We start from the raw sequence: 21,414 nt of genomic DNA, 5'->3' as shown, positions 1-21,414 counted from the left end.
GATAGAAAACAAGATAATTCCTAATTTTAGGTTTAGAGAGTATTTATAGGACTCCTAAAAACCTAGTGGGCCTCAAAAACAAGTCTGAGAAGGTCCAGCAAAACATGAAAAATCGACCAAATATAGATCTTGCGCGCGGGTTCGTGACCCCGCTCCAGTGGGTCGCTCCAGCTTCACAGCGGGTTCGCCACCTCGCTCCAGGACGTCGCTCTGGCTTCCTTCGCACTTCATGGATTTGGCGCGCGATGTACCCACCTCGCTCCGTCTTGGTCACTCCGGTTCTCGAAAGTTGTCGACGGGATGTTGGGCCCAGAGCGGGTACGCTACGTCGCTCCACAAGGTCGCTCCCGGTCACAGCGGCTACTTGACCCCGCTGCGCTCGCCCGCTCCAGATCATGCTCGTATCGCGAAGAAATGCCGAGCAAGTTGCTGATGTCGCTGCGAGAAGTCGCTCCAGGTTAGAGCGGGTTGCTCACCTCGCTCCAGTAGGTCGCTCCAGCTCCTCTACTCGCCCAATGATCATTTTCTACTTCTTTTTTAATCACAATGCTCCCAAACATCTCCAATCACTCCATAGCACTCTCCAACACCTAATAAAGAAAATGCATGCAATATGGACTCTAAAGATGCCTAATTCCTAATCTATATGATCAGAATGTACAAGATATGAATGCTAAAAACATGTAAATATGCAAGATATCACACAATACAAAGAACATAAAGTCTAGAGCTTGGAAAATAATTTTTTGTGGACCTTGTTCAATGTAAAAAGATATCAGTATGCATCAAGAAGTGTTACAATGTGATCATTCAAAAAGTGATCGATTTCCCGGTCTTTTGTTGTAGAATTTTTTTAGATTGTATCCAAGCATGCCTTTAAAAATTCACCCAGAGACTATGAAAACGAGTACAGTATGTACTTTGTATGGAGAAGTGATACAATAAAATTGAGTCTTTGTCTAGTGTCAAGTTAACAGTGGTTGTTGTAATATTTTAAATTCAATTCCAGAGGACTAGATTAAATTTCTATGGGATCAATATCAAGCTAAAACATTCGATGATTTTAAACTAAAGAAAAACGTGACAAGCAAGTAAACATGGTTGGATTGGGGTTTTCAGATTATGAAGAATGCTAGCCTAGGGTGGTTTGATCGGGTGTTAAAAAAGTGTGAGACAAAAATTTATTCAGTTTCAATTAAGCATGAGTCTAGAACTCAGAACACATAACTAGATCAATCCACTCTCGTGATATCTCACATTTTATCGATCAATCTCAATACCTAAAATGTCATTTGGACCGAGATGTGATGACAAGCATTAGCGATCAGATCCGATTAGTTCGCAAAACACCCTAACATCTACTTTCGCTGGCTAGGGAAGTGATGCTCAGTCAAGTTATGTCGAGCAAACTATTACATGTTTAATGTATAAGTTAAGCATAGGTTCATGCACTAAGTGATCAGTTTAATGCAAGATTTAATAACAACAATGAATGAAGACAATCAATTTATAACTTATGTATTTCTAGCTCATGGATCTAACATCCTAACACCCTAGACTAAGCAAGCCGACTACTCAGCCAAGAAACAAGGAAACACATAGATCAATAAAGAAAACATGGAATACAATTGCAATAGATAATAAGAAATAGGGTTCATGGATTTTTTCTCTAAATCGGGAGAGATGGTCTTCTCCCTTACAAGGTATCGAGTAGCAAATCGCAACAATGGAAAATTCAAGAGTCTGGTTTTTTTGGAAAAAGTAGCATAGAAAACAAAGGAGAAGAGAAAAAGAATATATATTAGAGTCGCTGGCGGCGACTCAGAGGAAAATATGGGATCGGTAGGATAAATCCTGAAATATCTTGAAAGTTTCTATAAAAATCTCCAGCGACGGAGCGACTGCTCCAAGTATGATCATCCACTTTAGTACTCTAGTCGGCTGCTCCGCATGAAAATCTCTAATTTATACTCTTTTTTGCATGCGCCATTCCAAAAGCCTCTCAACCTACTATGGACCTGAAATGATTCGTAAAGGATTAGAAGGATTCGATAAAGATTTGAAAACACTTTAGAAAACATATATTCAATGTGTCAAAAAACAATATAGAAAGACATGAAGGATACGGTGGTTGAGATGAAGTAAATCAAGTCATCAAAAAAATTTAGTCAAGAAGTATGGCAGAGAATGCATTAAAGTATGATGCAATACTCTTAAGTAATATATTCCGCTGCCACATATAATGTATCATGATTACACATGAGCAGACAAGTGTGTCTATAAAGTAAGTTTTGACATCTAAGTTATGTTTTAAGTTACATGTTCTTGATTGTATAATATTTCATCTGAATGCCTGATTTATGTATTTATTTTGTTATTGATATTTGTATGTGTATTATGGTATGTTGCTAAGAGTTTGTTTGTCGGACTTCTATTAGTTGTAAATAGATTCTAAATCCGACATATTATTTTAGCTATTGGAATGGTGTTGATAGTGTTAACCACATAACACATAATAGTTAAGGAATGTTATCATGTGAATCTAGATATATTATTTTTATCCAGATGTATAGCTATACGGTGGTCTATCTTGTGTAGGTGACAATTATTTTTCCTTTTTAAAATCTACCTGAACCCATAGTCATCACTGATCATCGCGGGTGTGATGATAATTTTCCATCCACTAGATGTCATTTTACATATTAATTTTTATGGTTTATACAGTATTTTGTAACACTTTACAGACATGTATGCTCTTTGGCTATAATTATCATAAACTGTCAACTAAAACTTAATATAGTTCTTGGATTTTCACACATTCTAACGACTTTATTATTATTATACATGATCTGGTGATATATGAGGTTTCTCGCTCTACCGACCCTTTTTCACTATAAACATGCCCCATAATATATATATATATATATAAACGACAAATCTTTTAAATAGTTTTTTTAAAAATTAATCTACTAAATAACCGTCAAAAAATTAAATGATCAAAATATGTTTTATTAGATAGGCAATGATAATTTTATCTAAATTTTTATTTTTAATTTTAATTATTTAGGAAAATCTTATGATTAAGTTTAAGAAGATGTCATATAGATTCAAGAAGGTCCTCATAATTTTTTGTAAAGAAAAATCATTTCGAACCAAAATCAAAAATAAATTTTGAAGAGAAAAATTTCTAAAAAAAAATTCAAACTTTTGTTGAAAATTAAATTTTACATTTTTATAGATTATTTTAATATTTATATATCTATAGAAAATGGATATAGTTGTTTTGATCATTGAGTGCTAGTTTGAGAATAATAATTTGTTTTTAGGCTGAGGCCATTTTCAATATAAAAAATAGGATATGATTAAATATTTATAAGAAAATTAAGTCATTGGCTGTGCCGCCCAGGTGAATCACCAATGGTTACACTTTTTCTTACTCGCTTTGAGTTGTTCGTTATTATTTTATTGAAATACCAATAAAAGTCAATAAAAAGAGCCCAAAAAGGGAAACTAAATAATTAATTTATCACTTATCAAGATAAGAAAAGAAGGCCACTCCTTTGACACCCGCATTAAAATGTATATCATGAACATGAAAAGTATAGGACAAAGGCACTTTCAAGTTCTAACTTCCTTTGGAACTCTTTTTTTTTATAATTATTATTAGACATAAATATGGTTTATACAATTAACAGCATAGACTATCATGACGCGTACTAACGTCCTTGTAGAATAAAAGAATTCTGATTTTCTCTTCAATTTTTTAATTATGGCTTTGGGAACTACATATACTTGTATACTAATACTCTTTTGAAATTCAAAACTATATATACTTATGTTTTGAAAAAATGATTAATGAACAAAATATTTTTCTCAAAGTAAATGGTCAAGTTTCGAAGAAAAATAAATTAATGATCGACAGACACGAAAAAGTAATAAAATGCATATTTATTTCCTTTTCTCTGGTCGGCAAGATTGAGTTGATTTAGGTTTCGCTTTTAAACTAACAAAACCATTATAAAAAGAGCTAAGTAAACATTTTATTAGTGTATTAGTTTCGTTTTGTTTTTGTTTATTTAACAGTTACGTTTTGAATTGTGCACTACATCCCTTTGTTTATGTTAGTGTACTTAATTACACAATATTGGACATACGTTAAAACGATAATTTCATTATGACATTCTGCATTCAACCAAAAACTTTCAGAGGAACAAAGAAACACGTAATAAACTTTCATCGCAGTTTCAGATATGGACCAAAACCTTAACTATACATTTGCCAAATGGATGTGCTTTCGGTAACGTCTTTGATTTTTGTTTTGACAACGTCGCGCTGATGGTTTGGTCAAAGACACAATTTTGTTACATTTTCTAATTAATTGGTATCAAAACATGATCTATTGTCTTGTGTTTATCCGAAATTGATCTACTCAAAAAGATACCATGTTATGTTACAAAAAAAAAAAAGATACCATGTTAGTCAATATTCTAAATTTATCAACATAGTGCATATATAAGCTGCTTGAACTGTTTTGGTCAAATCTTTTTCTATTTTATGTAAACGTTACAAATCAAAACACTCACTCCAGGATAACTATCATCCGAGAGCGAATATGTTTAAACATTAAATATAATTAAGCAAACATTCTCATGGATGGATAATGAAATTGAAATACACATATATAATCAATACCAAAGTCCATGCTATTTCTGACAAAGTGACAACCAAAGTTGAGATACAGATATAATCAATACTCCATCCGTATCAATGTTTAAAGATTTGAATTTTGTTTCATAATAAATGATGTTTTCACTATTCTAAATAAAAATTAATATCATTTAAAAGTTATTACCAATTACAAAATATTATATTTTTTTATTGGTTAAACTACTTTTATTTAATATTATTTTTATGTAACCAAATTAAATTACATACAATTTTTTAATCTTTATACAAAAACCTTAAAAACCACTTAAAATGGTACATAGGAAGTATAAAGTTATTTTGTCTTCACACACAAAATTTGAGGTTTTTGACTCATTCTTCGATAATAGTTATTGTTGAGGATTCAAGAGACGTAGAATTTGTTTGTTCTTTGTAGCTTTGATAATATTTGTTTCAGATTCACATACTTATTAACGTATGCTAGCCTTGAGTTCGGTAGCACTGAAATAAATACTAAGAGTATTTATATGGAAAGTCACTATGTGAATGAAGGACATAATCACTCTATCCTCTAAGACGTGACACATAAATTATTAATTAAAAAATATTAAATTAAATAAAAAATAACTACAAAAATAAAAAAACTAATTTTAACGACGCTAACGTTTCGCTAAACCCTAAATCTTAAATCTTAAAATTCTAAACCCTATACCCTAAACTCTAAACCCAAATCTCTAAACCCAAACCCTATAACCTAAACCCAAATCCAAAGCCATAAACCCAAATTATATACCCTAAACCCAAAAACAAGACTATAAACCTAAATTCTATACCCTAAACCTAAGTCCTAGACCTTAAACCCAAACTGTAAACCTTAAACCCAAATTATATATCCTAAACCCAAAACCTTAACCATAAATCCAAACGGTAAATCCTAAACCCAAACGGTAAATCCTAACTCAAAACCTATACCCTAAATCCAAATGCTAGATCCAAAACCCAAACGGTAAACCTTAACCCCAAACTTCAAATTTAGATGCTATAGGGTTTGGGTTAAGTTTACGGTTGGGGTTTAGGGTCTAAGACTTAAGTTTAGAGTATAAGGTTTAGGTTTATAAGGTTTAGGTTTATAGTCTATTTTTTAGGTTTAAGGTATATAATTTGGGTTTAGGGTCTAGGATTAGGGTTTAGTGTTTGGGTTTAGGGGTTTGGATATGAATTTAGAATTTAGGGTATAATGTTTAGAATTTAAGATTTAGGGTTTAGGATTTTGCTAGCGGCATTAGCGTCGTTAAAATTAGTCTTTTTATTTTTTTAGTTATTTTTTATTTAATTTAATATTTTTTAATTAATAATTTATGTGTTACTTTGATTATTCTTAACGGTGAATTTAAAAGTTTTTTTCGTGAATTAACTAGGAAAGATGGAGAAAAAGATATTCGCTTTCAAGAATGTCTGACAAATGTTGACTAATCCACTGTACAACATGGCATACAGTCTTATAAGCAAGCAAAAGTCGTCAAAGACCATAGCACTCGTGCAACCTATTTCACATCTATTGGTTTTGGGCAGTCTATTTTTTCTATAAGAAATATACTTTCAAACAACCTATTACGCAACCATCACATCACATATTCCAAAGACCAAGATAATTATGTGGTGATCCATTTTGAATCTTGATTAGGAACATACTTGATAACAGACGATGGATACTCGATTTTTCTATTTATCACATAATTCTTTTTACGTAAAAAAGGAGGAAATGAATATTAACAGAAATAAAAATGTTAAAGCTGTTAAGTGTGATTACAATCTTCTGTGGCTGGTTTAATTGGATTGAGGAAGAACCGGTTAGGTAACTTGATTAAGAACCGGATGTGTTGTTAAACCATTGAGGAGTCTCTAGAGGTTTCGGAAAACATTGTAAACAGCTTATAACCTGTGATGCATCGTCTTCTTCAGTTGTAACAAACTAACAGAATTATCATCGAGAAACTGAAAACTCAAGATGATCGTCTTGCTCTGTTCTTGAGCTAGTTATTCTTCATTGAGTGGATTGCTAGATTTATCTGGCCTCAGTGACTAATAAGTATTTCAAATCGGATGCTAACATTGGGTAAACAAAAGCTTTGTGTCTTGTGTTCTTACCTTTATTGTTTTTCCTTGCATTCATTCGATCAAACGAGAAAAAGTGAATGAGAGATCGAGAAGAAGGCGCGATAACCAACAAAAAAGTATTTATAAAATAGAGAAATTGGATGAGATAACAACAAAAACACTAGTATAATTCACAAAATTAATTAATTGTTTTTTATTATTTCACAAATAACCCCTATAAAATAAGTGCCATCATTTTTCGTATCATGTATACGTACATCATAAGAGGAGATGTTGTCAATCTCAAAGGATCGAGAAACCATTATGATATTTTCTCTTATGATGTACGTATCATGATTTAACCCCTAATATGCGTATGTCATAACAGGATAACATCATACATATAATGATAGAAAGGGATCTACTGGGTTCTAAAAATATGTTGGTCATAAATCAATTCAAATTTAAAAGCTGAACACAGTGATGGCTAATACAAACGGGTTTCTACATGTTTTGTTCATTCTATAAGCATATTTTTAGCTTAGAAATTGCATAGAGGCGATAGCAAATAGCTATCTTGCTTGCACGTTGACTAGTCAAAGTTGTACGTGCATATCAAAATGGTGGTCCTATTGCACTTGCTATTTCTGGAAGAGGACACGAATGGCTATATTGCGTACCTCAATACCTTTTGCAGAAAATATCACAATGGTTTCTCGATCCTTTGAGATTGACAACATCTCTCGAGCTTTTCATCTTTCTATTCTCATTTCAAAAACGTCCAACAACAATTATGCAAGCAAAGAATATCTCATTTGACTTGTCAAAAAATACTAAACTTAGATATTTGGTCCCAAAGCAAATATATTCAATACATCTATCGCTCTTGACAATTGGCACGTACGGAGACAAACAATTTAGAGCACAAATAATTAATCCTTTGACGCTAACTTTACCTAGACATAGAAACACATGTGGTGGAAACTATAGTAGTAACGTCGTCACATGCATGTGTAACGCAAACCTATAGTCAAATAATTGTATGCATCTCCTTTTTTATCGGGATGGGACGAGAAATGAGAGTTAATCATGGATCAACGCTACAGATCCTAATAATTGATGCGCAACAGAACCTTTCATGATGATGATAGACCTAAAACCTACACAATGCCTCAAAGTTTTCATATGCAGATCCCTATCTTACTAGAGCAACATTATCAATTGTCCCAATTGATAAGTCCTTAGAGTATTTAATTATTATTTGTAGATTAGTACTTTATTAAAGATTTTTTGTTAAAATGATGATTATTGGTGGGATTTTTTCTGGGTCCTTAACTTTTAATTTTTTTTTAGACAAAATTCCATTTTAAATTTAATAACACATATAAGAAAAAACTAAATTATTACTTTAATAGAAAATTACAAACATTATATTACAAACATTTTACATCCCATTTTATTAATAAAAAACAAACACACATTTTATTAATTTCATACAAACATAAAAATTACATATCATTTGGTAAATTTGGTAAATATCCGTATTTAGCCCAAATATGTTCGATCAAATCTTCTTTTAATTGTAGATAGGCTGCTGTATCCCGAACATCTACTCGACGTCCCAATGTAGTACGGATATTTGTAGTCCGTCTGACTACAAAACTGGGATCGTCATCTTCTCCTTGTTGAAATTCTGATGTGCGGAGGTAGGAATCTCGTTCATTCTCGACAATCATATTATGGAGTATGATGCTTGCTCTCATAATATTTCCTAATTTTTTTTTATCCCATAAATTAGAAGGATTTCTAACAACCGCAAATCTAGCTTGCAGGACTCCGAAGGCACGCTCAACATCTTTTCGCACGAATTCTTGTCTTTTAGCAAATAAACAATGTTTTGGACCTTGTGGGAGTCGGATTGATTGAATAAAAGTAGCCCATTTCGGGTAAATACCATCGGCAAGATAGTAAGCCAAATCGTACTCCCTTCCGTTGACATGGAAATGGACTTCCGGAGCGTTTCCGTTAATTATTTCATCAAAAACAGGTGATCGATCAAGAATATTAAGATCATTCAGAGTACCTGGAGCTCCAAAAAACGCATGCCATATCCAGAGGTCCTGTCCAGCTACCGCCTCCAACACGATTGTGGGTTTGTCGGTTCCACGTGAATACATTCCTTTCCAAGCGGCTGGACAATTTTTCCACTCCCAATGCATACAGTCGATGCTTCCAATCATTCCCGGAAATCCACGTTGTTCTCCCACAGCTAGTAGTCTTTCAAGATCCTCCGGTGTTGGATGTCTTAGATATTCATCGCCAAATAAGTGGATTATCCCCGCAGTGAAATGGTGCAAACATTTTCTAGCTGTGGTTTTAGCCATCCGAACATATTCGTCAATGGCATCAGCGCACCACCATACGCTAATTGTCGAATTGCAGCGGTACATTTTTGGAGGGGAGATAGGGTAGACCTTCCGGATGCATCCTCTTTGAGTTGAAAAAACTCAAATTCTTGGGAGAGACGATCGACAATAGCCAAGAACAAACTCTTGTTCATCCTAAACCGTCTTCGGAATATATTGTGCGGGTATGTCGAAGTCTCGCTAAAATAATAATTCCAAAGTTTCATGTGACCTTCTTCTCGGTTTCTCTTGATAAAAATTCTTTTTTTTTCGCTTTTTTGGTTCGGGAATATTATAAGGGATTTCTAAAAATTCTTCAACCATAGTCTCAAATTCATCATCATCATCATCTTTTTTGTTATAATGATAATGTGAAGAAGATGTCATATTGAGTGAATAAAAAGAAAGGGATTTTAACTTGAGTTGGAGAGATTTTGTTTTGAAATGAGAAGTAGAGAGGTTGTGATCTGAACGAACATGTTGTAACTCTTATTTATAGGAGAAGAAGTTCACGACTTGTGATACAATATTGATTGAATATTGTTAGTACTTGTTCACGGATTGAAACCACTTTTTTGACTCCTAGTGATTTCTAACACGAGGAGAATCTCTCATGCAATTATCACGGGTTGTATCAGTCTGTGACAAGTAATAGTCACGAGCTTTTCAAATTTTTCAGTAAGTGACAAACAACATCATGGAATCCAAATACACATAGTACAAATTTAACATTACAAATATCTCAAAACATAAAAACATTGAGTGACAAGTACACATTAGTACACATTACACATTAGAAGGTCGAGTTCAACATAGCTAAATAGTCTAGAGCATAACCATAACGGAGCATCAAAGTCTAGATGAAGATCAGGACGATACCAATGAAACCTAAGAGCATATCTCCTCCATTGCTGCCTCATCCCACCATTTCCACACATGACACTCTCCATCGTCCACGTTAGAACATGTGTAGTATCTCCGACCTGGATCGACTCTACTGTAAGACGTTGCTATCTTAGGTTGAGTCCCACAGTAGCATGCTTTTGGAAAACCGAATTGAGTCTCGGGCTGTGGAGGATAGACAACCTGTTGAGCGTTCACCAACTCTAACTGAGCTTGGTCTTCTTGAATCAAAGCTTCGATTTCATTGGAGTCACTGTCCGAGTGACCCCCACCATAAGTGTCAGACTGGGAAGGTTGGCTATAGCTGTAACGCCCCATGTTTACTGAAACCTGAAAAAAACATAGACAAGGTTAACATTGCGCATTTCAAAATATATATTTATAACATAGACAAGCTTAACAGTTAACATTCATAGTGGAGACAAGGTTAACATAGAGAAAATATATATTTATAAAGAGGACGTACAAACAAAGCCACAACGAACCATATTTAAAACATAGAGAAGGTTAACATTAAAACATCACCGCCGAGTACTTAAGACATTAAAAATAAAGAAGCTGGGAATAAGTAGCAGCGTTCTAGTTCTTCAACAGAGTTTTTATGAAATGATTATCTAGATATATTGCGCGAGCAGCTTGTTCTTGGCTTCTTCTTCAGCCGTAGTTAGTGGTTGGGTTTTCGCAAGGAGAGTGTCTAAGATTGCAAGCTTTGACAGTTTCTCTTTCCTGTCCAAATTGTCCGTTCTCATCTCCCAGACCGTGGTTATATCCCCCTTTGCATTACTCCTCTTCGCTTTTGCTGCCTTTACCCCTTCCGGTCGTACCTCTTCATCACCAACATTGATTGGGGAAGTTTGGGAGTCTGTTTCAACGGGTTTCCTCTTTGAACTTGCAGAAGCTTTAGTGGTGTTGAGGCTAAGCCATTTCTGTTCATGCCTCAACACACACCAAGCATGCTCAAGTGTAAATTTCGTTTGGTGATCTTAAGAACATCGTTATCATTCATACCACTCCTTAGTTACCTCTCCGCAGCCGCATATGCACCACAGAACTTGTTAGTTTGCTCATTGATCTTGTGCCACCTCTGTTTATAGTGGAGATGTTCACTACTCTGACGACCATCTCTACTAAGTAGTGCTACTAAGAAATAATCTCCTACTCGCTCCCAGAACGTCCCAGCCTTTTGGTAATTTGACACAATTGTATCCTTAGACGTGTTTAACCAGGCACTGATTAGAAGTTCGTCATCCGCTGGACTCCATATGTGTCTCTTCCCACGCTCCACGGGTGTATCAGAAGGTGGAGTTGGAGCCTCGCCTTGTTGAGAACTGAATTGAGGGAAGTCAGAAGCTTCGGAATGAAAACTCTCATAAGGAGAGTTTTGATGCAGAGCACCGCTCTGTTGACGTTGAAGAAGACCCATATAGCCAGAGGACTGACTATGCTGATTCAATGGATTCATAGTAGGAAATAAAGGGAGAAGGGACAAAAGAACAGAAGAGAAAGAAGATGATGGTGTAAAAATTACTACAACCATTCTCGGTTTAATAGGAGAGGTAAACTTAAGTGACATGTTTAATTACCTAACTACCAAAGTACAACTCAGTTAATTCACATTACACAACCAACTTCACAATTGTATTAATTACCCGTAAATAGACTTGGTGAAGATGTCAAAGTAGCCTTTCATTTCAAACTGTCAAATTACCAATAAATGAAAAAAAACTAGCCTTCTTCATTACACAAACTAGATCGATCTATAAATTGAATCGCAAACAAACTAGCCTTTCAAGTTCATTAAAGAAACATGAGTCCAAGTCTAAGTTGAGTCGCAAACAAACTACCCTTTCAGTTATCATTAGAGTCCAAGTATAAGTTGAATCGCAATAAAACTAGCATTAAATTTCAAACATGCCAAACTATCTAGTTGCAAACAAACATGCCAAACTATCAACATCAACAGTTCTATGTCTACAAGCGAGTAAAATTTCAAGAATACAAACAACAGTTTCATGACACACAATTTTACGAACAATATAGTAATTTCAAGAATACAAGCGAGTAATTTCAAGAATACAATCAACATTTCAAAAAACATTATAGCAGAAATTACTTTCAAAGCTCAAGACACTAACCGTGGAGAGATGGAGAGGAGAAACACCGAGAGTCAAACCGGCGAGAGTCGAACCGCCGAGGAGAACCGCGGAGAGGAGAAGCGCCGAGACGAGAACCCACGAGAGATCGAGAGGAGAACCGCCGTGCGTTGAGAAGAGGACCGTGGGGAGATAGAGATAACCGGAGAACGCGAGGGCGATGAGAGATCGAGAGAGAAGAGAGATCGCGAGCGCCGAGAGTCGAACCGCCGAGAGGAGAAGCGCCGAGACGATAACCGTCGAGAGATCTAGAGGAGAACCGCCGATGGTCGAACCGCCGAGACGAGAACCCACGAGAGATCGAGAGGAGAACCGCCGTGCGTTGAGAAGAGCACCGTGGGGAGATCGAGATAACCGGAGAACGCGAGGGAGATGAGAGATCGAGAAAGAAGAGAGATCGCGAGCGAGATGAGAGATCGAGAGACAAGAGAGATCGAGAGACAAGAGAGATCGAGAAAGACAGGGTTTCTCAATTGACTCTCGATTTTGCCCTATCCCCTTTTCGTTTACTCGCTTCAGCCGACACGTGTCTTATTGGGACGGTAAAGAAAACTTCTTAACTAAGGCCGTCCCACACATTAATCCTCCTTTTTCATTTTTTTTAAATCCGAAAATAGCTAAGGACATGCCTTTGGGACGTTGATAATGTTGCTCTTAGGTAGACAAACTTTCGAGAGGAATTATGGTGTAAATAACAAACGAGAAAACCATGAAAGAATGAGCTGGGGAATATGTCGATATAAGGATTAGTAGTTTATGTCTATCTTCATATCATACGTCAGGTAAATTATATTGCCAATAAATTCGAAGAATGATGAAAAACACGGGATTTTCCCCTGATATCTCAGTTGTGCATAAGGACTTGCGTGTATTTTTATATCAAAACTGGGACTGTGAGCTATTCATATTCATAACGATTTTCAGTATGAATAATATGATTTGAACATTATAGGCCCAATTACGAACGAGTGAATATGGGTCCTCGATAGCTTAGAATAGGCAGTTTAGATAGGTCAAGGTGTTTGATCAAAACAAAAGATAGGTCAAGGTGCATGAATACATTTTAAAGACGTATAGCGTGTAGATTTTTATGACTCATTCTAACGTAGAAATAACGTAGGTAGTTTGCATCATTTTGTTTGTATAACTTTGAGCATTTTTTAAGAAGAAATAGAAAGAAAACCCTAGTAATTGTATTGACAAAGAAAGAAAATAGGGTACATATATAGTAGGCTTTGCTTTGGAATTTTTAAGCATGAAATGATACAAGAGTTTCACTTTTACATAAGAAAACATTGGAATTTAATGCACAGACTAGGGGATAAAACAAAATAAGGGTCACTATCTGTGATTGTACAAAAAGATTAGAGCGAATTATTGAAAGTGGGAGAATGATATATATAAAATTTATAAATTGCATGTAGCCACCGACGAATTCAACAACTGATTTTAGCAGAGTCGAATGATGATTATTGCTAATGAAGTTTCAACAAAGTAGCCACTTCTGCTAATAAAGTTTCAATTGTCGTTCGACTGTGCTAAAATCCGTAGTTGAATTCGTCAACTCAATCAACCAAAATCTTAGCTTCGTCCATTACAATGGGTCTAACCTAGGTTTTTGGGTTGCCATAGGAGCCCTAAACCCTATGAAAGATGCTTGATATTATTTAAAAGTTACTCACACCAGAATGGTTTTAATCTCAGAATTTGATAAAGATGCTTTCGAAGTTCAAGACGCTATGCACATAAAAACAATCGTATGAACATCCATAATTCTCTTTGGAGAGCCCAAGTCCTAGTAGGAACATTAAGTATATGGAATAGTTAATTAGAGTTTCCAAGCTTCATGCAATTCTGTTGCGAACAAATATATAATTTATATAATTTCTTTTTTATTATATAAAGTAAAGAATATTTATCATATATTTATATATAATTAATATATATATATATATATATATATATATATATTACTATTATAGAACTTTTTATAGAACTTTCTCAATAATTCTATTTACATAAAAAATGTAGAAAATGTAGATAAAGATTAGATAAAGAAAAAGCTCAAACTCGAAAGATAAATAAATAAAAATAGAAATAGAGAATTTTTTTTTTGTCTCGTCCCAAACACAAATAAAAGATCCTTTTATTTATAGTCTGGTCTGGTCAGTTTCGTTCTCACATCTGTATTGCTAGTTACTTTTTAAGCGATAGTAATAATTCTAATGAAAGTTACATTCGCGAATCAAAATTTTGAAGAAAGCAAAGCACAGAAAACATATTGAGGCAAATACTCGTTTAGAGTTTGTATATTATTATGTGAATAAATAACTTTACAATCCCTTATATACATATTTATAACAGTTTCAAACCCTATTTCCTTTTTCCTCTAAAAATACAATTAAATTTTCTTAATCCTAAAAGGCTACCTACCCAAGGAATGCTGAACTTGTATTGGTGTAGAGATTTAAGACATAACCAAATATAACAATTTTTTTCTCCATAATATATTGAAAACCGCATTGATTAGTCCATCCAAAGGACATCTGTAGGACTTACCTAATACATTCTCCTTCTAATTTAAACCCTTTGCAAAAAGACATGTTGACGGATCATTATCATAGGAGTACCGTATTCAAGGTATTCCGACTCTGTTGCCTATAGAGATTCTTAGAAGTAGGCTTCATTTTTGTTGTCCATGGAAACCAGATAGCATCGTCCATTAACACTGGTTTTGAGAGACCTAAGATTGCTGAGAATGGGTTGACTTTAAAGCATCTCCAAAAATACGTTCTATTATGAAGTCTCCAAAACTTTATATTTGAAGTTTAAAAGTGTTCTTCTCCAAAAGTGAAACTTCGAACTTAACTTCAAAACTATTTGTATTTTATCTTATGGTCTTTATATTTGTCATGATTAATTTAAATTTATAAAAGTTTCGTAAATAACTAAGCACATATATAAAAATATTATAACAGTGTTAACTAATAAAATGTTATAGTAAAATATAAATTTTAAATAGAAAGAATAAAATTAATATTAAACTTTAAGAAAATACAATATTATTCCATAAAACTATTTTCGTAATGCATCTGTGATCAACTAGTACATTTTGAAGTAAAAAAAATGACTTTTATTTTTAATTTATAGATCACAAACTAAAAATTATTGAAATCAAGTGATTTTAAACTTGTAAATACATTAGATCTGAACAAGAAAGTAAAAGAGGAAAATAAATATTGCTAAAAGACTTAACTTCTATCAATGATACTAAAACTCAATGTCGATCTGAATAAAAAAGAATCTTACGAAATAGACATCAAAACAACAACCATCTTCGGTAACATAAAATTTGTTTGGATAATATTTTGGAGATTTTGTAGGTTCTGGATCAAATTTTCATGATTACTAGTGTTGTAATATTTAAATTTGTGTAACAATTATGTATTCATGTCATTTTTGAAAAGATTTTTTGTATTCTTATTGTCTAGATCTACTTTTAAAATATTTTAAATCTTATTTTAAAGTTTTATTTAATTTTATGTGTAAAACTTAAATTTATAAAAAAAAAATTGAATTTTTTATGCGATATGATTTTTTTTAGAATTAATACGATAAACGAGAAAAAATTTAAGAATTATAAATGTGATGTGTAATTGTATGGACCAAAATGCAAATAAAAATATGAAACTTCAAATTTGAAGTTTTGAAGTTTCTTTTTGGAGAGCAAAAAACTTCATATTTGAAGTTATATAGTGTCATTTGGAGATGCTGTTAGAGCATCTCCAACCCCACTGCAAGAATAACTACAAAATATATGGAGTAATGCCTTTTTATTTGTTCATGACTGCATTTTCCACTCAATTTTGCACTTTTTTTTGCAGTGTGGTTGGAGATGCTCTTAGCGAAAGCATTGTGAAATGGACTTTTCAAGGGTCCAATAATCAAATCATTATAGTAATTAAGATTTCAATCCATTTTTAAGAGTTTTGATGCAAAGAGAATTCAGGTTCAAACTTAATCTAAATGCAATCAATAAGATGAGTAGTTTCAATCAATCTAACATGTTTCTAAAGCAATTAAACAACAACTTTCAATCAATTGGAATAAAGAGGAATCATGAGCATAGGATTTTGATTTCAGATGACTAAGATTAAATCTAAAATGGCAAGGTTTCAATCGATACATTCCCCTAAGTCTAGATATCAATTCTAAGCAAGTTATCTTCCAAGATAAAAGCTCATTTACTCTCATTGATCAAACATCAAATTCCTTTGGTTTGTGTCAATCAAGCAATCATTAAGGATAGATCATTCAACTCTCCTAACTCCCCTAACATCAAATCCCTTTTGGTAGGGTAAGCTAAGAGCTTGATGAGTTGGCTCAAATATTTCATCGAACACCTTCCGGGCAATGAAATGTCTAGAGTTCTAAACCAGAATGGCCAACTCAAGCTTAGCATTGAGATCACTCAATCAAGCAAGGAAACACATTAATCTACTCTAAACATTTTAGATCATCACTTAATCATCTTAAATCATCCTAACCCATGAATCCAAAGATGACTACTCACTCATAATCATGGTAGACACTAGATCATTAGTTGATCCAAATCTAAACATGATTAATGGTCAAAGTAATTAAGCAAAGATAAAAAATTATGATCAATATTAGATCTTTCACCCAAAAGTGGCTTTTGATTAGATAGAAAACAAGATAAGTCCTAATTTTAGGTTTAGAGAGTATTTATAGGACTTCTAAAAACCTAGTGGGCTCAGTCAATAAATCTGAGAAATCCCAACAAAACATAAAAACTCGAGTAAGTGGTAAAAGGCGAGCGGGTTTCTCAAGTCGCTCCAGCAGGTCGCTCTGTCTCGCAGCGGCTTCCAGATCCCGCTCCATGAGGTCGCTCTGGATGTCGTCCGTTACACCAAGGAATGCCGAGCGGGTTCGTCATCCCGCTCCAGATGGTCTGGATTGCAGCGACCCGCGGGTTGGTTACCCCGCAACGGAGGGTCGCTCCAGCTCCTTGCTCCGTGTCTTCAAAGAATGGCGAGCGGGTGCTCTAGGTCGCTGCGAGAGCCCGCTCTGATACTCAACTCATCCAATGATCATAATTCACCCCCTTTTGGACCACAATGTCTCCAAACTCCTCCAAAAACTCCAAAGGATACTCTAACACCTAATAAAGACTTATGTATGCAAATGAAACCTAAAGATGCCTAAATACTAATCTAAATGATTCAAAATATGCAAGAATGAATGACTAAAACAATGCAAATATGCAAGATATCAACTCCCCCGCACTAGTCCTTTACTTGTCCACAAGTAAACTTTCAAAAACTAATAGGAAAAGTGGTTTGAAGGTGGAAGCTCATAGCCAAACGAACACTTTCTAGCCTTCAACTTAACATCATAAGGAAAACATAGCAAATAGCATGAACAACTCTCTTAGTGCACTCTCGTTTCTCAAGGCCTATCAAAACTCTTTTGCCTCTACACAAGTTGCAATACTCATTAACCAACAAGTTCATTCAACCAGCCCTCATCTTAATTCACACACACACACAAGGTGAATTCTCACAAATGGGCACATGATCTCAATCATTTGGCTAGGTAAGCAAATGGTCTAATGTGAATGAAGAGGAGGGTTCAAATGCATCATTTCAAGGTGGTTATCACTCAAGAACAAAGAGCTTGATCATTATGCAAAATTTATCTAAGACTAGAAGCAATTCATGCATACATAGATCCATTCTCATCGTTCTACCCTTTTCCTAAGTGATTACAAGCTCTACCCTTTTCATCCCCATCCTAAAACCAAAATAGCACTCACTCACATCACTCACCCAATGAACAACTCTCTTTTTCTTTTGACTCAACCAACTAGGGAATTTTATTCACTTTTTACAACACTTAGCTCTAACTCTTTCTCATTTCCCTTCCCACCTTCTCATTGATTCTCTTTTCTTTTCTGTTTTTTTTTTTTTTTTTTTTATAAGGGAGAAGGTTCTTTTGTACAAAATTTAGAGCTTCATTCTTTCCTTTTGTCCCTAGAATTTTTGTTTTTTTCTTTTCCCATGACACTTTGTTTATCTTTCTCACTCCCCAAACCCAAAATATTAATATTTAGAATACACAAACCCACTCACCATCCCCAAATGCTAGCTCATTATGCTACCAAGAGATGAGAACAAATCTATGTCGCCTCCAATACTCTCAAGATTTTGCACATGACAAGCTATCAAAAGAATCAAAAGAGACCTCACTCATGCAAATCAATGTTTGGTCTCAAAGAATGGCTTGGGTTGTAGGGTATGGAGTGTCATTTGGGTTAACAAAGAGTGGTATAATGGAATAAGATAACCCAAATGTGTATGAGATCCATGATCAAGTATGCAAGTGCCCATATGCAGGAGATATTAAGCTCATTCAAGTCAAGTTCAGTTTGGAGCTGATTTTAAAAACAATGTCAATATCAAGCAAGCAAACAAGTTTCAAGAAGAGTTTTCAAGGCTCGAAACATGCAAGGCTTTCAAGAGATGCTTAAGCTACTTGATATGTTTAACTAGGGTGTCACTTATAGTTCTAGACATGTGTTCTTTAAAAGGTTTCAACTGCTTCTCCATATGCAAGTGAATGCAACCTATATGCTCTAGACTCAATCCTAAGAATGCAAGAGATGCAACTACATGCTTCTTTTTGTGTCTTTCAAAATTTTCAATTTTTTTTGGTTGTTCTATGCAAATATGTATGTACAATGCAAGACTCAATGCAATATCATCAAAGCAAACATGATCAAATACTTGGTACCTCCCCCAAACTTAGTTCACACAGTCTCTGTGTTAGTAAGTTGAAAGAGATACCCAAAAGAAAGAATAAATGCAAAGAAAAACTGGTATATACAATGGAAAGGTGATGGAGTACCTATCTAAGCGTCCGGGAAAAAGGTCGTGGCCTCGTCTCCGGTGTCATCGGGGAAGGTAGTGAAGTATGCTTGAGGCTCGCTGGCAACCTCCTCATTGTCGGGTTTCGGGTCAAGAAATCATACCTGGGTAGTCGTGGAGTGGCTTCGGTACCTCGTTGCCATACCCCGCTCCAACTTCGATTATATTTTTGGATTTTAACGCGCGACTCCCATGCCCCGCTGCGTCTCCCCGCGCTTAATCGTCGTCTGAATCTTCGAGTCGTGGCGCGACGTCCAGACCCCGCTGTATCACTCCGCTCCGAACTCAATTATAAACTCTGTTTTGACGCGCGAGTACCAGACCTCGCTGCATCACCTCGCTCTGAAACCGTCGACAGATTCTGTAATTAAGGAGCGACTTCAGTACCCCACTGCCACCACCGCGCGCCAACTTTGACTTCCATTTTTTTAGTTTTGACGCGCGGTTTCATCACCTCGCAACACTAGCTCGCTCCAGGTAAGCTCAAGCTGTCGACACGTGGAGTGACCTCCAGACCTCGCTACATCACCCCGCGCTGAGATGCCTCGAGTCGACCAATTTACAGCGCGACGTGCTCACCCCGCTGCCACACCTCGCTCTAGTGCAATTTAACTGAAAACTGATCCTTCAACCTGCTGGAGACCGGTTTTACCCACCAAAATTGATGTGAACTCAACCCACTGATCAGAAAGTCTTAAAAAGAAATATGTACAAGGGATACCATGGGACTTCCTCCCAAGTGAGGTTGTTTTAATTCTCTAACTTGACTTTCCTTCCAATTGGCTAGTGAAGAAGAGGATCTTTCCCACCTTCAAGAGTGATGGTGAGGAGTTGAGAGAGAAGCTCTTGAAGCTTGATTGGATCATCTTGGAGCTGTGGAGTGATGATGGCCTTTGCACTTGAGAATGGTGAAGACTTTCCCTTGCACTTGATCTTGTACTCAATCACTCCATCTTTGAACTTTATTGGGTAAAGAGTGAGAATGTGTGAAGATTTTTCAATAGAAGTAGGGTGAGGTTCTTTCATCATCTTCTTCTTGTCATGAGTAGCCTCTATGGCTCTACTCACCCCCTCCTTTGTAGCACTTTCCAAGTGCTCATCACACATCTCTTTAGATGAGTCTCCATCAAAACCTTCTTTCTCACTAACAATCACTTCATCCTTGAGCTTCTCAATGGAAGGTTCTCCATAAGTAATGGTTCCACAATACTCAAAATTCATCATTGGAGACTTGATTGGGTAGGAGACAGCTTTGTTCACATTGAGGAGTGTGACCTTCTTGTTGGAAAAGTCAATGCAAGCTCCTACTGTTGTGAGAAATGGTGTGCCAGGGATCAATGAGACTCTCTTCTCAGTTCCCATCTTCAAAACAGTGAGATCAATAGGGATGGTGCAGTCTTCAATCTTCATAGGGTAGTCTTTGATTAAGCCTAATGGAGTTGTTGAAGAAGAGTCTCCAAACATGAGTGAAGATGTGTTTGGCTCCATGTTCTCAATCCCAAGACTCTTCACCATCTCCATTGAGATCACATTCACACTTGCACCAGAATCAACAAGAGCATCACCAAGTGTGAACTTACCAAGGGAGCAAGACAAGGTGAACTTCCCTTGGGTTTCTAGTTTGGGAAGGGACTTTGGTGTGACTGGTGGATCAAGCTGCATAGTAGAGATGTTTAGGAGCTCTCCTACTTCTTCTTTGTGAGCTAGAATGTCCTTGATGAGCATCATTTGGACATGAGCATCATGCATATTCGATATCTGTGGAAGCTTGACTCCTACATCTCCCATGTCTTTTCTGAACTTGGAGATCACCTTCTTTTGAGCTTTAGTGAGGAACCTTTGTGGAAATGGGAGCTTTTCGTAAGGTGATTGCTCAATCACATGAGCTTCTTCTAGCTGAACCTCTTTCAATTGCGTGACAGCTTTCCCAATAACCGGTTTCTCAGCCTTGTGTCTAACTGGTTGCAAAACCTTTCCCTCAACCTTCTTTACAGTTTGTATCTAAACCCTTTCCACAATCTTGTGTTCAACCTTCTCCACAATCTGTGCTTCAGCCTTGGCAACAACTTCAGTTCCATATATGAGTCTTTCAATCTGATCTTCCTCTTTCTCATGATGACTCAACTCAATCCCAGAAGTAGTAGAGAGGATAACATTGCAATACTCTTTGGGATTCTGCTCTGATTTTTCTGGTAGAGATCCCATTGGGCTCTTGGAGGTTGAAGGCATAGAGGCAAACTGATT

The 21,414-nt window shown here is 35.6% G+C and overlaps 1 protein-coding gene across 1 annotated transcript; it reads right to left on the bottom strand.

The window, feature by feature from the left end:
* Nucleotides 1-10,684: 10,684 nt before the first annotated feature.
* LOC106427378 (glutathione S-transferase T3-like) lies at nt 10,685-11,532 on the bottom strand. Its single transcript, XM_013868106.2, has 2 exons — nt 11,093-11,532; nt 10,685-11,006 (listed from the first exon to the last, which is right to left on the bottom strand). Exons 1-2 carry the CDS (start codon nt 11,530-11,532, stop codon nt 10,685-10,687), a joined length of 762 nt encoding a protein of 253 aa, XP_013723560.2.
* Between the last annotated feature and the right edge of the window lie 9,882 nt (nt 11,533-21,414).

Source organism: Brassica napus, chromosome C9, assembly GCF_020379485.1.
Source record: "Brassica napus cultivar Da-Ae chromosome C9, Da-Ae, whole genome shotgun sequence".
Classification (NCBI taxonomy): Eukaryota; Viridiplantae; Streptophyta; class Magnoliopsida; order Brassicales; family Brassicaceae; genus Brassica; species Brassica napus.
This window is presented reverse-complemented; position numbering and strand designations above follow the sequence as displayed.